This window comes from Amphiura filiformis, chromosome 7 (genome assembly GCF_039555335.1).
Source record: "Amphiura filiformis chromosome 7, Afil_fr2py, whole genome shotgun sequence".
NCBI lineage: Eukaryota > Metazoa > Echinodermata > Ophiuroidea > Amphilepidida > Amphiuridae > Amphiura > Amphiura filiformis.
In genome coordinates, this window is record NC_092634.1 from 30,258,268 (window position 1) to 30,277,463 (window position 19,196).

The 19,196-nt window shown below is 36.7% G+C and overlaps 1 protein-coding gene and 1 long non-coding RNA gene across 2 annotated transcripts in view; one reads left to right on the forward strand and one right to left on the reverse strand.

Moving 5' to 3' along the window:
• Positions 1 to 17,887, forward strand: part of LOC140157001 (uncharacterized) — a 30,006-nt gene extending 12,119 nt beyond the window's left edge. The window contains exons 4-16 of the mRNA XM_072180056.1: positions 229 to 391; positions 1,590 to 1,939; positions 3,668 to 3,793; positions 5,206 to 5,295; positions 6,077 to 6,226; positions 6,918 to 7,220; positions 8,134 to 8,317; positions 9,077 to 9,145; positions 9,842 to 9,997; positions 11,439 to 11,876; positions 14,710 to 15,049; positions 16,656 to 16,880; positions 17,030 to 17,887. Coding sequence (XP_072036157.1) covers positions 229 to 391; positions 1,590 to 1,939; positions 3,668 to 3,793; positions 5,206 to 5,295; positions 6,077 to 6,226; positions 6,918 to 7,220; positions 8,134 to 8,317; positions 9,077 to 9,145; positions 9,842 to 9,997; positions 11,439 to 11,876; positions 14,710 to 15,049; positions 16,656 to 16,880; positions 17,030 to 17,291 — 2,856 coding nt within the window. The 3' untranslated portion in view covers positions 17,292 to 17,887. The remainder of the gene's footprint in view (positions 1 to 228; positions 392 to 1,589; positions 1,940 to 3,667; positions 3,794 to 5,205; positions 5,296 to 6,076; positions 6,227 to 6,917; positions 7,221 to 8,133; positions 8,318 to 9,076; positions 9,146 to 9,841; positions 9,998 to 11,438; positions 11,877 to 14,709; positions 15,050 to 16,655; positions 16,881 to 17,029) is intronic.
• LOC140157002 (uncharacterized) overlaps positions 1 to 19,196 on the reverse strand; it is a 59,656-nt gene that overhangs the window by 19,269 nt on the left and 21,191 nt on the right. The gene's annotated exons all lie outside the window — the stretch shown is intronic.

Sequence of the window (19,196 nt, forward strand, 5' to 3'; positions counted from 1 at the left end):
ACAGGTTTGGGTAATTAGAAATAGACCTATCACGAGAAGCGCCCGACCCGAGAAACACGAAATCTAGTAATGTATAAAATATCCATGGGGGCCATGGTTTTTCAAAATTTCAAAATGCCTTAATATCCCTTACATGTACATCTTGTGGTTATTGTATTTTAAAAAGTATGTTTATCCTGTAATAAAGCCAATAAATATCTATGAATAAATTATTTGTCCTAATTATAGACACCCAAAATCGAGTGGGATATTGAAGAGGAAGAGGCCCTGTACAGATATGTGTCAACCCAACTGAAGACTGACATGAAGTGGCCAAGGGATAGCAACCCGTTTTGGATAAAAGCTGCCAACGAAGTGGCAAAGTATTCGCCAACAGGAAAAGTACGAACAGGTATGGTATATCTTCCAATACACCCCTCAAAGTAATTAATTCAAGGATTAAAAAATTTCATTCAATATTTTTCAAATACAAAATTATATTTCAATATGATTTAAGTGCCAGGCGAAATACCATAAAACCTCGTCTACAAGTATATAGAGTGCTTTTGACGAAAGCTAAATTAATCCAGGCGCCATCCGTTGACAAAATTAGAACATCATGGAGTTTTAGCAAATAAATTACCAATAAGTATATGCAATCTAGTACTATTGTAAGACCACTCTATTGCATTGGGATATTTATGGCTGCTTCGTTTTAATATAGCCTTCATCAAAATCACTCTATATGCTTGTAGACGAGGTTTTACGGTAGTCAAAATGAGACTTTTTACAGTGTTTAGTAGAGCATGGACAAATCAAGCCACATAATATAAAAAATAATTTGATTAGGTACAACAGTATATAGTCCAGATAATCTGGATGAAATTTTTTTATCCTTTTTGCAAATTACTTTGAGGAGTGTAATTCATGGTATTTTAATATCTAATAAAAGGGTACATGTAACAAGTTTGCTCCTGGGGTTTGCTCCAGCCAGTTGTGAGTCGATAATTGACAATTAAAAAGAGTTTAGCAAGATTAAGAAAGTACAGGCATGAGAATTTCCAGTCTAAACTCTGGAACCAGTCTTTTTTTTATGTCAAAATTTCCACAATTTTATTTATTTTCAGCCCATTTTCAGGTGTTATTGTCCAATTTTACGTGCTTTTCCAGACTTTTTCATGAATGCGTATTCCTATGCCTGAAAGTAAGTCATCTTTATAGACTTAATCCATTTTATATAGTAGACAGAGTGATTATAGAGTAGGCGGTCGACTAGCTAAGCCAGCTCTACAAGAAAAGACAAAATTTCCATAAATCATACCAATGAAGTACGTCCCACATTGCAAAGTTGATTTTACATGACGTACATGAAGCAATTGGATATGGGGGCAGAAGCCACATGTTGGCTCACATGCATAAGAGTACAAATGCTAAATATGCAGCAGCAACCATTTTCAAGAATTGGAATGGATTATTTTAATTGGTCCACTAAATAAGTTAAACAAGGTCATACATGTAGTATAGTCAACTTGAGCATTCGTTAAACTTAATATACTTAACTTGATTACAATATATGAGTGCATTATATATTCAAATCTAATATAATACAGGTCAGGCATGCAGACGTAAAGCTGTAAGGTTCAGAGACAGCCAGAAAGCAGCAGCTGCACACAATGAAACAACAAACGGACAAGTTCTGTCAGAGATGAGCATGGACGAGCTACATAAATCTGCAACACAGGCCTTGGGTGAACTGTTGAAGCGACATGGTTGTATTCTATCGACAGGTTTCACTCAACATGTTATACAAGCCATTGTCGCTCTACAGGGAACCCAAGAGCCTGATGTTTTGAATTTGTTGGCCATGGCAATTTCTTCTGGTAAACTTCCGATTGGAAAAATGCCTTATTCTATGTTTAAACACCACCTGCAATTTATAAATGCTGATTATGTGAATGTGGTAAGTTTATCCTAAATTTGAATCTCATGAAGAATGTTTATAAAATTGACCTTTTCGGTAAATCCAGTAATTCTTTATGGTTAGACACAATGACGTCATCATGCCAATGTGCATATTGTTACTGCTCTTCACAGCTGTTAAATGTGCATTAAGGATTCACTAAACGATGTCAGGTCTACCCGCAAAGAATTGTGAGATTTATCGAAAACATCACCTAAGCATGTGCTGAGTGCCATTTATCTATAGAAATAATATCCACTAGGTGATGTAAAATCAGGAAACTCATAATAACAATAACGGAAAAGACCTAAATATATATATATATACCCATTATACCGTATATATATATATAAAGTACATGTACATTAAAAGGATTATCACTAAACAGTACAACTGTAGGCTATACATTATACAATATAACAATTTTTGACAGATGTGTTTATAATAATTGAAGATCCAATTTTAAGACTATGTTTTTTCAGTTCTGTTCTGATGGAAGATATAAGTATTCTACATGTGATTAAGAAGTTCCATCTTTTCATCATCATCTAGTTTCTGGTTATCCATGATCTGCATGTACTCCTCTCTCCTGTCATCCATCCCCTACTCAAAATATTGGCCGATATCTATATAGACAAAATCCAAAATCAAAGGTTTTTTTGTGGAGAACCACCACAGGGGCTGTGCAATAATTATGAGCCCTGAAGAAGGGTAAAATTGGGGGGCAAGAAATTTTTGGCAAGCCAAAAGTGAAGGCAACAATTATTGGCAAGCCGAGAGGTGGGGGGGTCCAATTTTTGGTACATGTTCATGGGGCACCGTTTAAAATTCAAATGCTCTAAAAAGGCTTAGGAAAACAGTATGTAAACTGCAACATATGTATAGACTATAAAGGTTTGTAAATTGGGATTCCAAAATTTGGCATGTGCAAAGGGGGGTAAACAATTTTTGGCAGGCGAAGGGGGACAAGCGATTTTTGGCAAGTCGTTGGGAAATTTTACCCTCTCCAGCTCATAATTATTGCACAGCCCATGAGCCCATTAATATGGAGAATGATTTTCTAATTTTTTTTGGCACAAATTTTTCAGGATAATGTGCAGCAGTCTTCTCAATTGCTACATGTGGATCGATGCGAATCCTGGGCAATGACAATGACAGAATGAAGATAGATGCATTTGAGATGTGTTGCTATAGGAAGCTTTTGGGAGTATCTTTGAAAGACAAGAAGACAAACATCTGGGTCCTGAATAAGATTGGCACAGACTTTAAACATCAGAAAGTCCATCATTGAGAGAAAATTGTGCTACTTTGGCCACATTCTAAGAAAGGATGGCGGAGTTGAGAAGCAGATTCTTCAGGGCGCCCTGGGAGGCCACCGTGGAAGGGGACGTCCATCAACATCTTGAACAAATGATGTGAAGAATGTTTCATCACACGACATGATGTATGGTGCAACACGTTTGGATTTTGAAGTAGATGGCATACTCTTGTGAAAACCACAGCAGCACAATCATGGGCCATCTGACTCAGAGAGAGAAAAAGAGAGTGCAAGTGATAGATTACACAGTCCAAAAATATTAAACTGATGGTGGACTGAGTGCAAAAATGAGTTGGCTATAACCCATGCCCACCATGTACATATAGTGTAGCTATATATAATAACATATACCTTTGGTAAACATTGTGTAATGTAAACTGACTTTCATTTTTCAATATTTCTTTTCACAGCCAATAAACGATGAATATTGGTCCTGGATAGAGACAATGTATACGCATTTTGGAGGACGGTTCCTACGTCTTTTCAGAGGGCCATGTTTGCATCATGTACCAAGAACAGATTGGCATCCTTCAAAGGTATGAAGCAATTACTAAAATATATGCATGCATGGCCAGCTGCCAGAAGGAACTTTTTTTTGGCTGGCATGCCACTGTATTTACATTTATGTATTTGTATTGAGTTTTATTTGGGAGGGTGAGTTGGCGCAGCGGTAGTTCCCTCGCCTTGCACCACTGAGGTCCCGGGTTCAAGCCCCGGCCAATCCATGCCCAAGGACTGTATCAGTTGTGTTTATCTTTACCATTTGTACAATGCAATTATCAATATCATATTTATACTATAATCATATAATAATTATGGACCATGATTTTGGGACCTCTTACATATGTGACCCCTCGGCACAACTGAGCCCTGATCGTCGCCAATCATCATTTTTGAGATATTCAACCAAAATATTCTGCTTGAAATTTGCTTTAAAATGATGTATATCGTGTCTATAGACCACTTGACATGTGACGTTATTGCCCGGCAGTATGCGCACGCATTATGGTACTTTCCATTGTTCTTTGCCCTGCAGTGTGCGTCGCGCGCATCGTAGTCTGCTCAGGGCATGTGTATTTTAAATCTCCCACCATATTTCATATAGTACAAGAAAGCCATTGAACAGTGAAGCGGTTCGTTCGGGCATATCAACAGACCAATCCCTCGCCTTTAAACAATCGATGTAAAGTGGTCTATAGTACTTGACATTTAAGTTTAGTGAAAAATCAATAAAACAGTCAATAAATTCTTTGTTTCCTATTGTTTATTGTTAAGTTCAATGGAGCTTATCTCAATAGTGGCACTGCCGACATCTGGGCTCAGTTGTGCCGAGGGGTCACATATGTGCATTTGGTTTATCCCGATTCCATGCTCGCTCTCGTAGGTTTTCTCCGGGATCTCCGGTTTCCTCCTGCTTTCGAAAAAATTGCTGATTATAGTTGTTTGGTTATCAAAAACCTCCTTCACCCAATGGAATTTGGTGGATGTTACAATCTAAGTGCGGATATATTAGGTCTGCGCCTGAGGTTCGGCTGCATCTGGCCTAGATGATGCGATCTAATTCAATGTGATGATTCACCATGGCAGCAAAATATTACAACGCTTTGAATCCTTCAAGATCTAGCTGGAAAAGGCGCTATATAAATCCAAAAATTTATTTTATATTTTTATTTATTTATTTCTTTTATACAATTTATGATACATATGCTTTGTAATATAGCTGTGTACTGTACATATATATCTTTAAGTAAACAAATTGTACAGAGATGATAGAGATCATATGTGTTGTTTATATTATCAGTGTCTATGTCCAGTGTTAGTGTTTTTGTTTACTGTGTCGGAAATCCTAGAATCTCAAGTGTCCATTGTGGAATTTTTTATATTACGGTGTAAATTCATTTGATTTTCTCATTCCATTTTCAACTAAGATATTATTTTCATTCAATAGGCTCTTGTTAATGTTGCCTGTATTGGGCGGCCAGCCATTACTGAAAGAATTAGCAAGGATACTCGGTTCACACCAACGACAGATATCCAGGTATATATCTAGAATTTAGCTGTTACTAGTTGAACACAATTATAAAAAAATCAGTTAAGTTGCAGTCTAATTAAGGTCCATTCATACTACACCGCAATTGCGATGCGGTGCAATGCGTTGCCGCACCACATCGTACTGCAGAATACTGCATTGCGGTATCGCAATAAAGTTAAATACATTTTAACTTGGAATTGCGATGAGTGGCGTTTAGTAATTGATATGTCGTCAACGCATCGCATCTCAAAGAAATTGTGGCATAGTATGAAAGGACATAAGGCCTTTAAAAGCAAAGACAGAAGAGGAACGATGAATATATCAAAGCAGGTATGCATGGGGTTCCATTATAGTCTGGAGCTGCGTGTAAGGCCTAATTGTCATGTAGTTAAAGTTTGTGGATTGCGTAAAAGAATTTAAGACTATCATCACCAAGAAACAAGTTTCTCTCAATAAAATTGGTGCATATGGGTAAGAAGGAAAGAGGCATGGACTGCTTTGAAGGTAAGATCTTAAACTTTATTCGCAGTTCAATTGGCAGCCAATGAAGGTGTTTGAGTACAGTAGCGATGATGATTATCGATCTGATGGATGATTGATAAGTCTTATCATTCCTAGCACCAGCAGCTCTATTTTAGACTTTTTAATATCAGAAATCTAAACAAAAACGTTTCATGCATAGTTAAAGGGATATTATATGTTTTTGTTTTTTCAGATGCGGTGAGATTAATGTTAAATAACAAATATTAAAACTCAGTCTGTATAATTTATTTTCTGTCTTATTTAGGAAGCAGCGTTGACAGATGTGGCTGCCAATAATCCAGGCGGCAGGTATTGGATTTTGAGCGACGCCACCGATTTGAAAACATGCCTACAGGAGTCACGAAAGCAGCAATGGAACGGCGATGTGGACATGAACGATGGCAAAGTAGAGCAGGTAAGACAAAATATATAGCCCATCAATCTTATACATAATAAGGGTGTGCCTGATGTGCACTTAGTTTCATTCATTTGAATTTTGAGTTTCTATTGACAGTACCATATAAGATCATGTTGGTCAAATCATTTATATTTCTCCAATAGCAACAAATTAAACAAGAGCTCAAACTAGAAGGCCTTTAATATATTTGTACACAAATACGGCTATACCCGCATGTTATCGGTGTACCCAAATTTACAGTCCTTATTTGCTGAGGACTTAAAATAAAGAAATTATAAGAAGTCCCTTTAATTAATGATGTATATATAGCAAAGTGGGACCAGTGGTGGCGCCAGGTGGGGGGCATGGGGAAAAATGCCTCCCAGTCAGAACTCTTGCCCCCTGTTTCCCCAGTAAAACCCAAAAATAATGATTTTGACCCCTCCCCTGAAAATGCCCCCCCAGAAAAAAAAATTCCTAAGCGCCCGCCACTTAGTGCATGGGATCTACAACTGAGTATGTCAAACATGGAGTACATGTCCTGTTTAGTGCTTAGATGTTAATGTCAGAGGATGATTAAATTTGAACCCCATTTGATTTCAAAATGACCAAAAAAAAAAACCAGTGTTTCTTGAATCAGTGAGTGTGGCAGTTATGCAATAATGCAACCATGTAATTTGATTGAACTATTTTATACACTTTCTTGCAGATGAAAGTACAATATGATGCAGAAAGGAAGGACATAAAAGAAATGACAAATGCAAAGACGGAGAGGGAGAAGAGAAAAGAAATACTTGAACAGGTGCTGAGAAGGATTGACGGTTTGAAAGTGGTGCTAGGGGAAGGCGTGAAGGAGAGTAGAGAAGGATTCAATGCAAAGGTAGACAAGAAGGCAACTAATGAAGAAACATTAATGCGATATTGCTGGAATATGACAGAATGGATGATGTTAAGAGACCAGACATATGAGATGGAAAAGAAATTAATAAACCTTCAAAAGGAAGCTGCAAAAGTAAGATAATATTGCAATAGAGAATACAAGATCAGTGTACCAAATTAAAATTTGATTTTCTCATGGGGCAATAATTAAGCTCATGGATCCATTCCTATTAGTCGACCACTTTGGAAAAATATAGAGATAAAGCTCAGTAGTAAATTGCTCAAATGTACATGTATCTCATTCTTAGTCAGTGGCTGCATGTTGTTTAGCTTGTAAAACGCTGAGTTGATTGTTTACTGTATCTTGTCTATCACACGAAAAACTGGAGTGTCCTCATTGTCAAGGAACATTCTTGTTTAGGGGTGCATTTGCAGACCCGTATTTACAGCATGTTGTAGGCGCAAATGTGTAATACACCACACAGTACGCGCAACTAAATTTGTAGAAAAGTTTCATTTATTTTAATTATAGAATAAGTGGAGTCTTCATGATTGTTATTAACTTCTTTTTCTCAAATAAACTTATTTTATTTATTAAAATAATATTTAATTGACTAAAATAAAGTATGAAAATAATTAAAATTATATGAATTATTTACTGTTTATTGGAATTTAAACCCAAATTTTAACATTTACTGATGAGGACGCCCACAATGTTTTTTTCTAAATTCTGTTTTTACACGGTTGTATTGTACCTGGTACTTTAGTAAAACAAACCCTGCAAAACTGTCAAAATCAGAGATTGAACAAACCGACAGTTTATGATGGAAATATTAGTCAAACACGTACACAATGTTCATAACATGTACAGTACTTACAAGGTGTGCGGATGGATGGTCATGACATATTAAAATAACTGACCCGACTCACGTTAGGAGTGGCTCGCATTGGTGACATATGCACTGGTATTAATAGTGATTTTGTGTGTAGTGCCTCATCTGTTTGGGCCAAAATTAAAAGAGGACATGTTAATTGTTTATGTGCAGGGAGAAAACATAAAAGGTAGCTTAATGGAATTGGAAGAAGATCTTCTCAAGCTGCATATGAATATATACAAAAAGAAGAGGACTGCAGCCAGCCATGTTTTGGTATTTTTTATTGCACACGAGGAGCGCACAACAAAACCATATGGGATCCCAGTGAGATTCCTAGCATGCAATACAATACAGGGTAAGTTAAAATGATTTGTATACATAAAATTCAACAATTGAATTTTGATGTTTGTTCCATTTAAAGCCAAATAAAAAAGTTTTTGTTATTCACGAAACAGCAAATATTCACAGGTTTTTTTTCCTTGTGTATGAAATACATTGTAGGTGCATGCATATCACTTGTTGCTTGAGAGATTGTGCAAAATAATGCGCTTGTACTGAGATGTTGATGCATCGAATGCGGGGCTCGCGTGCATTAGATGCATTAACATCTCAGTATAAGTGCACAATTTTGGACAATTTCACTCCCAACAATTAAGTGATATGTGTTTATTAACCTTTAATATGGTCATCCTTTTTTTTGCCATGCTTTCTTTAAAACTGTGTGATATATAATTGGAGACTGAATCCAAGATATGGGGTCTGACATTGCCTTTCAATCAAAATCAGAAACAATTATTGATGAATTGTCATGATAATTGAAATTTCTGAATGCAACAGTAAAACACAGCATGTCCTGTATATTGTTAAATTTGCTCCTCCAAACATACAAACATCACAAAAAAGTTATGTCTTAATGAATTGCTTTATAGCCTTTTACATGTAAAGGTACATAATTTTTCGCCATTTTCTGGGATTCTTTTTTTCCATTGAATACTCCAGATGAATCAGTCTCCGATTATAATAAAGGTTTAACAAGTAATGAATAACATATTATGTTAATTAAAGCCTTTTTTCAAAGTTGGGTAACGTGATATTAATTTATTACTCTTAACAGACAAAAAGCACAGAGAGTTGGTTGATGAGCTCAAGGAGGAAATGGTAAGGCACGGTCTCAAACCAGTTGGTAAGTATTATGAAATATTGTTTAGTGTTTAGGCCAACACCCAAAGTTTTGGATTAATTGGCACAGATTACTGACTACATGTATGTAGAGTTTTGTATATATCGTCTGATATAATATTGTTCTCAGATACGTTACGCATGAGTAAAGAACACCACAAAAATACAGAAAGCAGTGGCAACAAAAATTAAGGAAATAAGTGAGTTTTGATCAAAGACATAAATGAGTTCAGGCTGATGGCATTCTTGATTGTAGATGGTAAGCCATAAAACTTTGGAGTAGTCACTGAAAAGGCTCATATCCCCAGCACATTTCCTTGTGAGAGGAATGATAAAATTAACACTTTCACTGGTCCTAGTGCTCATATAGCATAATGCATGTATCAGGAGATTTCAAGTTAATTGGGCTGCTCAGAATTAATACATTTTATCCATCTGGAAATTACAGTATAGTGCATTGTTTAATTCTAAGTTATAACAATAATTGTTGACAAAGTTTAATTTTTGGTTTCAAATGGTTAAAAAATGTTGACATTTCAAAATCTTCCACACCAGATCTTGATCAATTATATGAACATTTGATCTTGATCAATTATATGAACATTTGAATTTTATTGGAATTTCAAAATTTTCTTCAATGGATTAGAAAAGCTTACCCAGCATTTATACACATACTTATTTTCTGCTTTTGTACTTTCAGGTTCAGTCACAGATGGTGAGTTCCATTCAAGTCGTTACGCATCATACCAAGGACAAGATGTATCCATCTTTGGCATTATGCAAAATGCCAAATCACTAGCACAGACATTGAACATCAGGCAACTAATGGGGATGATTTTACCACAACAACAGCATGGTAAATTAACATTTAATTTGTTTTATTGCATGTAATTATATCATTTCATGGTACATCCACAATTATTTTATCTCCATCCTTCATTATAATAAAATATTTTTGTTGCCCATGTTCCCTCTTTTTTGTTTTACTTGTTGCTGGCAAAATTAAGATGATTGTTAATTTTGAAATCTTTTTTTAGTTCTTTATTTTTTCCCTTCTCTGGAGACTCTACAAAATGCTTTAGCCAATATTTAGTCAATGTATATACAATATATTCACCTAGTGTTATCAGAACTTGCAATTGGTGTTTACAGAATTTGTATTTATGTGACACAATCTGCTCCATAGGGATCAAATAAATTAAAGGAGGCATTTGTGCAAAAATTGATTCACTATAATTATTACCTTATACAAACAATAACTCGCAAACGCAAAATCAGAATCAACTCAAATTTTGGGAATAAGCTATTTTCGTGGATATCTACTGAAATATGTCATAAAAAGAGGATGCTAGGATCTCGAAATCCTCCTTTAAATTGATTATCTAACAAGAAATACTTTGGTGGGGGGGGGGGGGGCTGGTAAAAAGGAGGGGGGGCCAAAAAAGTTTTGGACCTTAAAAGGGGGGGGACCAAAAAGTTTTAGGTGGTAGGAAAGGGGGGTGGCAAAAAGTTTTCTGTTTTAAAACCCAAAATTTTGTATTTGTACTAATCATAATAGCCACGGATCCAAATTATGCTGATGTGTAAAATCAGATAAACACCCTGATTTGGGACAAATCTAAATTAAGTATAAAATGAAAATTTCCTGTGCTTGTATGTCATGTGCAATTGTCCGACCAGGAATGTTTCAAACATTTGCATCCCTCAATGACATGTGACCCAGATACCACACCACTGCATGGAAATAACACTATTAAGTATGTTTGTTATACGATAAGAGGGGGTCAAAAAAGTTTTGTCTGTCAAAAGAGGGGGGTCAAAAAAGTTCAGCGGTCCATCGAGGGGGGTCAAAAAAGTTTTCGAGCGAAAAACTTGAGGAAGACCAGCCCCCCTACCAAAGTATTAATGAACACTCCCTTTGTGGGGATTTAAAAAAACTGAAGGTTGCAAAAAAATTGAAGTTAAAAATTGGCAGAGTATATGTGACATGATCAAGAGGAATGAGTCAGATTTTGCTAATATTGTTTTTGAGATATTTGCAAAAACAGTGTTCAGTTTATTTTGTTTTATATTGTTTTCAGCCATTGATAAATTGCTCATAACTTTACAACGTTACCAGATGTCCAATTTTAATGGGGTTTGCAAAATTATTGCATCCAAATGTAGCATACATAAAAAACTGCCAGAAAATGATGTAAAAAACTTCTAATTGAAAATTGCAGACATGTGGCTCATTCCCCATGATCATGTCAAATATACACTCTTCTCAACCGTTTTTATGTCAATTTCTTTTACAGGACCAGATGGACAATACAAGGCCATTGTTGAAAATGAGTTTGTTCCCCAGGATCATCTGGAATTTGTAGCCAATGAAATGAAGTCAAATCCTGACTTCATCCCAGATGATCTTGTGGAACAACTTATTGGACGCATTTTACCAGGTGACAATAAACCAAGTGCATGGAAATGTGGGGAAGAGGATACCCTGTTGCAAAGTCTCCGTACCCTTATGGCAACTTACATTTATCTATACAAGCTAAATAAGAACCAAGCTGAAGGGCGAGATTTCTCCACATTTCCATACATACCACCAGTTGACAAGAAAACGAAGGACTATTTTCACAACCGAGGCGACCAGTGCCACATCCATCGCAGAATTGCCACCCACACCCGCAAGGGGGGAAACGGCCTGCGTATGGAAGCCTTCACTGAAATTCTGCAGGACAAAGAAGCAGGTGAGTATGATGCCACTAATTACAACACACCCTATAATTATTAAAGATTTATCTTCATATAGCCATCACTGATTGTCCTATACATTAACATGTTGAAATATTATTGGTTTTTAAAAAATTCCACAGTGATGCATGTTTTAACTGACTGGCTAGGAACAGTTATACTCAGCCACAAAGTTTTTGAGACTTGGTGTGTTGTGTTCGAGGGATTGTCACATTATGGGCAATAGAGGTTATTCACTAGCTCTTTCGCCATCTTGTGGATTCAAATTGATTTTTCGATGCCATGCATGCGTGGACACTACGTGCACAGTGCATTATTTGCATCAAGCAAGTGTTATTGTGAGTTAATTTGCACAGTGTTTATTTGTGAAGGATTCAATATGCTAAAAGCATCCAACAGAGGCCTGATCTACAAGATGACGGACATGTGACGTCATGCATACACATTTTTATCTGAAATATATTCAATTTTATCAATTTAGATAGTCGGTCACCAAGAGGAAATGGTATCAAATGAATTATACCAATGCATCTTCCAGGTATTACACATATCCCAAATCTGACCATATGTGTATATCCATATCAAAAGGTGATGATTTGAAAGAACATTCACTTGAGTTGAGTTTGCATGGTATTTGTTTCTAGCTATTATGTAAAAAGAGATACCTGTAGCGTTAACCAACAACTGCATCCTTTTGATATGGGTGTACACATAATCCAATTAAAAGAGGTGTTGGAGTCTTCCCAATGCCAGCAGTGTAATATACATTATGTTGGCTTGAATTAACTTTAGTTTTGTCTTTACATACAGGTTAATCAGGATTGTGGTGAATATAATTATATTGCATTCCTGAGCACTAGCTGGTTGTTACGAACAGAAAATCCACAATTACATTTATTTTCTTTACCTTCTTTTTCTTTAGTTTCCTTTTCTTTACCTTTATGTGTACATGTTATTATTTTGTTCAATGGATATGAGCCATCAGAAACAGCATGAGCCGTATGGTCCAGGTTAATTGCTCATCCAAATGAACTATTTATAGGTATTATTTTTAGCCGCTGTCATGCATCTATTGTCTCATATAACACGGGCGATATCATTATTTTAGGAAAACAAGGAAGCGAAGCCGAGTTGCTTTGCACCCAAAATAATGGTGTCGCCCATGTTATATGAGACGATAGATGCACGACAACGGCTAAAAACAATACCTTTATTCCCATTCTTAAACACTTTTCAAATAAAGATATTAATCATAGTGGGCCTATACCAAATTTTAATCAAATTAACGTTGAGTAGGTGAATTGTTTTGGGCAAAGACTATAAACCTGCCATTAACAAGAACATTGTAATGTTCAGCAATTCATGTGTTAATTAAAAGTAGACCTTTGAAACGTATTTTCAAAAAGTTCAAATGTAAAATCGTACATCTCACATGTGTAATAGGTTGCCAAAGTTTTCCATCACTATGGATTTTCTAATTTTTGTGAAATCTCAACATCGGTCACTATGGATTTTACCATATTGTTTAGATCCATCAGTATTTATACCCGACGTTATGTAAGACTTGAACCTTTTCTATCTTTTTATTTTTCACTTTATGTTTCTTTCACATAGCTTTCAGTCGACTCTTCGAGCTATCTAACATGGCTCAATCTCTCTCTATAATATGGTGAGCCTCTTGCTGGCACCAGGTTGAGGCTATGATCCTATCTACAGCATAAGCAGGCTACAATGAGCTGATTGGTATCAGTGATACCCCCACACCTTATAGTGGATAATACTGTTTTTGTGCACTTATGAGTGGTCATAATACTGACCAGTAAGAGCTACCATTACTGTTTGTGTAAGATTAGCACAAAGACAGGGGACCTGGCACCTTTGCTGTGTCACAAATTTCTTTTCTAGGTTAATCCCTTTATTCCAGTTGCTGCAATGGACTTCTAGTCAGGTAAAGTGTTCTTGTTTCTCCCCTTCTTCAGGTAGACACACTGAGAGATTTAGAAGGGGGAGTTCAGGTGGTGAGGTTGGAGGGGGGCAGCCCGGTCCAAATTGTTGGGCGGCCAATGGTATATTATAATATAGCCACTAAAATTATTACCACCGTCCATTTTTGAAGCCACTGAGACATATAATTCAAGCATTTGGGTGAAGGTGGGGGTACAAATTACCATAGGAAGATGGTGAGATGCAATCATATAATTGGCCATGTCAGTGACCATCTTTTCAAAATTATACCAATTTTGATTATAAACTAATAGTCAAAATTGTTAAAATTTCAACAAATACTTTTTATAAATGAAAATTTTGACTATTGTAGTTTTCCCAATTTGGGTCAACATTTCTTGAAAAGTTGGTATATTATCCAATTCTCAGTTGAACTCAACATAGCTAGTAGAGTCAATAGAAATACATCTAAAAAAATGGTACGTCTAAACAGCATTTTTAACAGCAGATAGTTGCAAATGAATAAATGTGACCTTTTTTACATGCATCAGTATACAATGAGGACCTGCTTGAAAAGCAGTGCTTGTCACTGAAGCACTATAACCCTCAATAAAGAAAGAAAGAATAAATAAAGATTTCAATACCTTCCCTTATTGTAACTACATTTATTGGGCAAACTTCGCTATGCCAAAGGGCAGAACTTTACCAAGATTTTGAAGTATCACACTTTCCATGAATATTTCATATTGATGAAGTCAATCTATGAAGAAATACAGAGATTATTTATGAGTGTGCTTAATAATTGAAAACCATTTGCAATTTAACAAAGGAAATAATAGGAAGCATTTAAAATCTTGTATAAATCATACTTTTCATTGAATATAGGATTGACAGAGGCAGCATTGAGGGGGCATGACAAGCAAAGTTCAGTCGACTTAGAGGCACTGCTATCATATAGTGTTGCTGATGCATTAGGCAAAAGAGGCTACTATAAAGAAGAGGAATATGTGCGGAAAATAGCACAGTGGCATGAGGCTTCCGATGGTAGGGCAGCTGGAAGGGATCTCACAAGGAGTAATCTGTCAGAGGAAGAGGAGAAAGAAGAACGAAGGAAATGTCAAGACACTAGGGCAAAGTACAATAAGGAAATGCTAAGCTATATAATCCAACATTGGATGCCATGGCAAGGATCAGTATGTAACTATCGATTGATAGATATTAACAAGTAAGTTTTATTCAAATACAGTACGTAGTATTAAAAAAAGGCAAAGGAGTATGTTGAACCTGCATTTTTTACTGGAAGGAGTGCTCATCTCTTTTGAGTTTTATTAGCAACTAGGCCAGACTCCACTGCGAAATGTTGCTGTGTGGATCACCATACCTCGATCCTCCACAGCAAGTCTGCTATGTGGCCACAGAATTAGAGAAGGAGAACGGGACTCCCTATACCGCTCACGATACAATCGCGCCGTCAGCTATGGGGAGAAAATTGGGGGTATTCGGGTCCTTGCTGACGGTGCGCGGAGACGAACAAAAACAACTCTGCGTCTTATCTGAAGCGTCTTGATACTAGCGTGCACGTGCAGGTCGCATCAAGTGCGTCTCTCAAATGTGCTCATCATCCATGTCGCACTTGCATGACAACAAATGCCTCACACGCATTCCGAGGGAAACCGAATACCCCCAATTTTTGCTCCATGCCTGTATCAAGATGGCGGTCGAGTCCATGGTTCTCTGTTTAATTCTGTGTATGTGGCACATTCTCCGATAAAGTGTTCAAAAAGCCAAATTTGTGTCGCCCATATAGTTTCAAGTCGTATTCAGACTTGTTTCCGATGTTTCGTCAAAAAGAAATTACTTTTATTAATATAACTAATACTTAGAAGTTGCTTTCTAAAATGTGTGGGGCTAGAGGTTGTAACATGCCTAGAAAGTATATAAAACAATAAAGCTGATTATGCATATCCATTGTTTTCCTCCATGTCGCCAGCCAAGGTGCGTTCCGTATGATGTGTCCCTGTTCGCTATATGCGCGCATAATAATGGATTATAGGTACTTTTCACTAGCTGGTATCATGTCCTAATTATAAAGTATAACACATCACAACGCAGGTGATTAAATTTTTCCAACAGGTCTTTGAGACTATATGTCGCCAATATTGTTCACAGATACGTTACCATATTTCTAATGGATAGCAATCTGTCAACTCCTACATCACTGTCAAAACTAGATGCAGTCCAGAGGCGTGCTGCTCGCATCATCGATCTCCCTGGAGAAGAACTGTCCTCTCTTCAAATTCAGCCTTTGGCTCACCGTAGAACAGTAGGTGCCACCACTATGTTCCATCGAATTTTCTATGGGCATGCCCCTGAATTACTATATGCCAACTACTTCCGGACCAGCTCCAGACTGACCCTCGCCTTCGCCGTTCAGTTTAGATCTCACGACCTTAATGCAGTTCAAATTCCAAGATCTAACCTTGTTAGTCATGAGCGGTCTTTCATTCCATCTACAGCCGGCACATGGAATGCACTCCCGCCTCACATTCCTGGAATTGCGAAACGGAACAGCTTCAAAAAGGAGGTTAATAGCTATCTAGGCGCCAACCCGTCACCTTTATCGCAATGCTGTTAATGCCTTGATATGTCTTGACATAAAAAAATAAAAAATACGGTAACTAGCTATATGAATGTTCTCATATGTGATGGATCAAGCAGGCTCCATAGTATATATTATATGGTACATCCACCGTAGAACACAAGTGCCTAGATAATATATTTTTGATTGCTTTGATTATTAAAATGTCATTATTTCTTTCCACTTTTTCCAGACCTCTTAAGGGTATTTTAGGTTGGTCGCGTGAGACCATCATTGAAGTAATAACAAATATATCCAGCCAAGAATTTAGACGGCAACAACCAGACCTTCCACCTGAGCATCCACGAGCTGGCACAACAGACATAGTGGAAGCAGGATTCGCCCAAACTAGGTCTGCCATTGGAGGAGAGAGCTTCACCCTCAAACAATTCCGCACATATTGGCAGTCCAACTGCAAGTAGGTTAATGTTATCATAATATTAATTCTGAAAATAATTGCAAACTTAAAAGTACACCAGCTTTCGTTCACACATGTATGTTGCCCATTCAGTAAATATACTGATATTAGTTTTTTACTCATCACTGTTTGCTTTTTTTCTACAATAGGGAAGTTTGCAAAATGCTGGACCCAGACCTACCTTTTCATTATGTCTGGCCAACAGACAGGTGCACTGAAGAAGGAGTGTTTGATAGCACTGCATGCGGGAATCCTCTGCGTCTGCACACGATCAGGACCAAGGCAAGGAATAATTCTGCAATATTTTCATCAGCACGTGCATCACTGGCCATCCAGTATGATTCCTCAATGCGAAAGAAGTTTTATAGAAAACCTGTTCCGCTTCCATCAGTACCAGGAGTGAAATTATAAAGTGTAGTAAATTGTAATTAATGTGTTATCCCTTTAAATACGGTGACATCCCGCTATCTCTAAGGTCCGGTATCTCTAAGGTTCGCTATCTCTAAGGTTCGCTATCACTAACGTGTAAAGTGTATGGAGATCAGAATCCCGCTATCTCTAATAGAGAAAAAGGTTCGTTATACCTAAAAAGGTCCGCTACTTCTAAGGTTCGATATCACTAATTTAGAATAAGGTTCGCTAGTTCTAAGGTTCGATATCACTAATTTTAAATAAGGTTCGCTATCACTAATTTAAAATGAGGTTCGCTATCACTACTTTTGATTAAGGTCCGCTATCACTAATTTATTGAAGGTTCGCTATCTCTAAGGTTCGCTATCACTAATTGCAATAAAGGTCCGCTATATCTAAGGTTCGCTATCCCTAATTTATCAAGGTTCGCTATCTCTAAGGTTCGCTATCACTAATTTCGATTAAGGTTCGCTATACCTAAGGTTCGTTATCACTAATCTTAAATAAGGTCCACTATCTCTAATTTTAGATAAGGTCCGCTATCTCTAATTTCAAATAAGGTCCGCTATCTCTAATTTTAAATAAGGACCGCTATAGCGAACCTCGTTTGAAATTAGAGATAGCGAACCTTATTTAAAATTAGAGATTGCGAACCTTATTTAAAATTAGAGATAGCGAATCTTATTTTAAATTAGTGATAGCGAATCTTAGAGATAGCGAACCTTAGAGATAGCGGACCTTAGAGATAGCGGACCTTATTTAAAATTAGATATAGCAAACCTTAGGGATACCGGGATTGTTAAAATTGGAGATAGCGGACCTTATTTTAAATTAGTGATAGCGAACCTTAGAGATATCGAACCTTCAATAAATTAGTGATAGGGGACCTTTTTTAAAATTAGAGATAGCGAACCTTATTTAAAATTAGTGATATCGAATCTTAGAAATACCGAACCTTTTTCAAAATTAGTGATATCGAACCTTAGGTATAGCGGACCTTTTTCGTAATTAGTGATAACGAACCTTAGAGATAGCGAACCTTAGAGATAGCGAACCTTAGAGATAGCGAACCTTAGAGATTGCGAACCGTAACCTTAAATACATTTATAGATAGCAGTATGTGGATTTATATGTACAGTTTATGAGATCACTTTCAATGGCAGCCCTGACTTGTACAAGATTGCTGATACTTGTGATGATGAATTTGCTGTCACCAAACTTTCTTGCCAACAAGAAGCAAACTAAAATTTTACGTACTAGTCCAGGTCAACTACTGACAGTAAACCGGGGGTACTCAGCAAATGACCATACGGGACGTGCTGCAAACATGGGTAGCATTTTCAGCCTTCTGGTATATCAATGACCCCTTTTTCAAAGCCTATTTTGGTATATGAATGGGTCCTTTTTTCAAAATGTTCTCAATTTTTTCGGAAAACAGCCCAATTTGTCCTTAATCTAGCCAAAATTTTCCCAAAATTTTGGGAAAATTTGTAAAAACTAAGACAATTTGGGTAAATTCGGCCGAAAATTTTGACTTTTGTATTTTGGTATATCAATTGGTCCAAATTTCTTGAAAAATTGGTATATTTATGGGTCTACTTCCAAAATCTCAATGCACGTCCCTACCAAAACCAAACTTGAGTACCCACCCCCCGGTCAGTAAACATGACAAAGGCTAGCATTTTGATGGAGAAATGAGACTTTTGTATGAATTTTTTGGAGGTGACTATTTAAGCATTGCTATAAATAATCTTGAGAACTAAAAGCACACCTTTATGCAATTTAATGAGTTTTATCAAATGCACAATCAGTAGAATGCAGTCATGTGATTGCAGCCTTTTGGTGTCAGGTGAGTTTAGCTTCAGAAACTAATGGGAATTTTTCCATTCTAATCTTTGAATTATG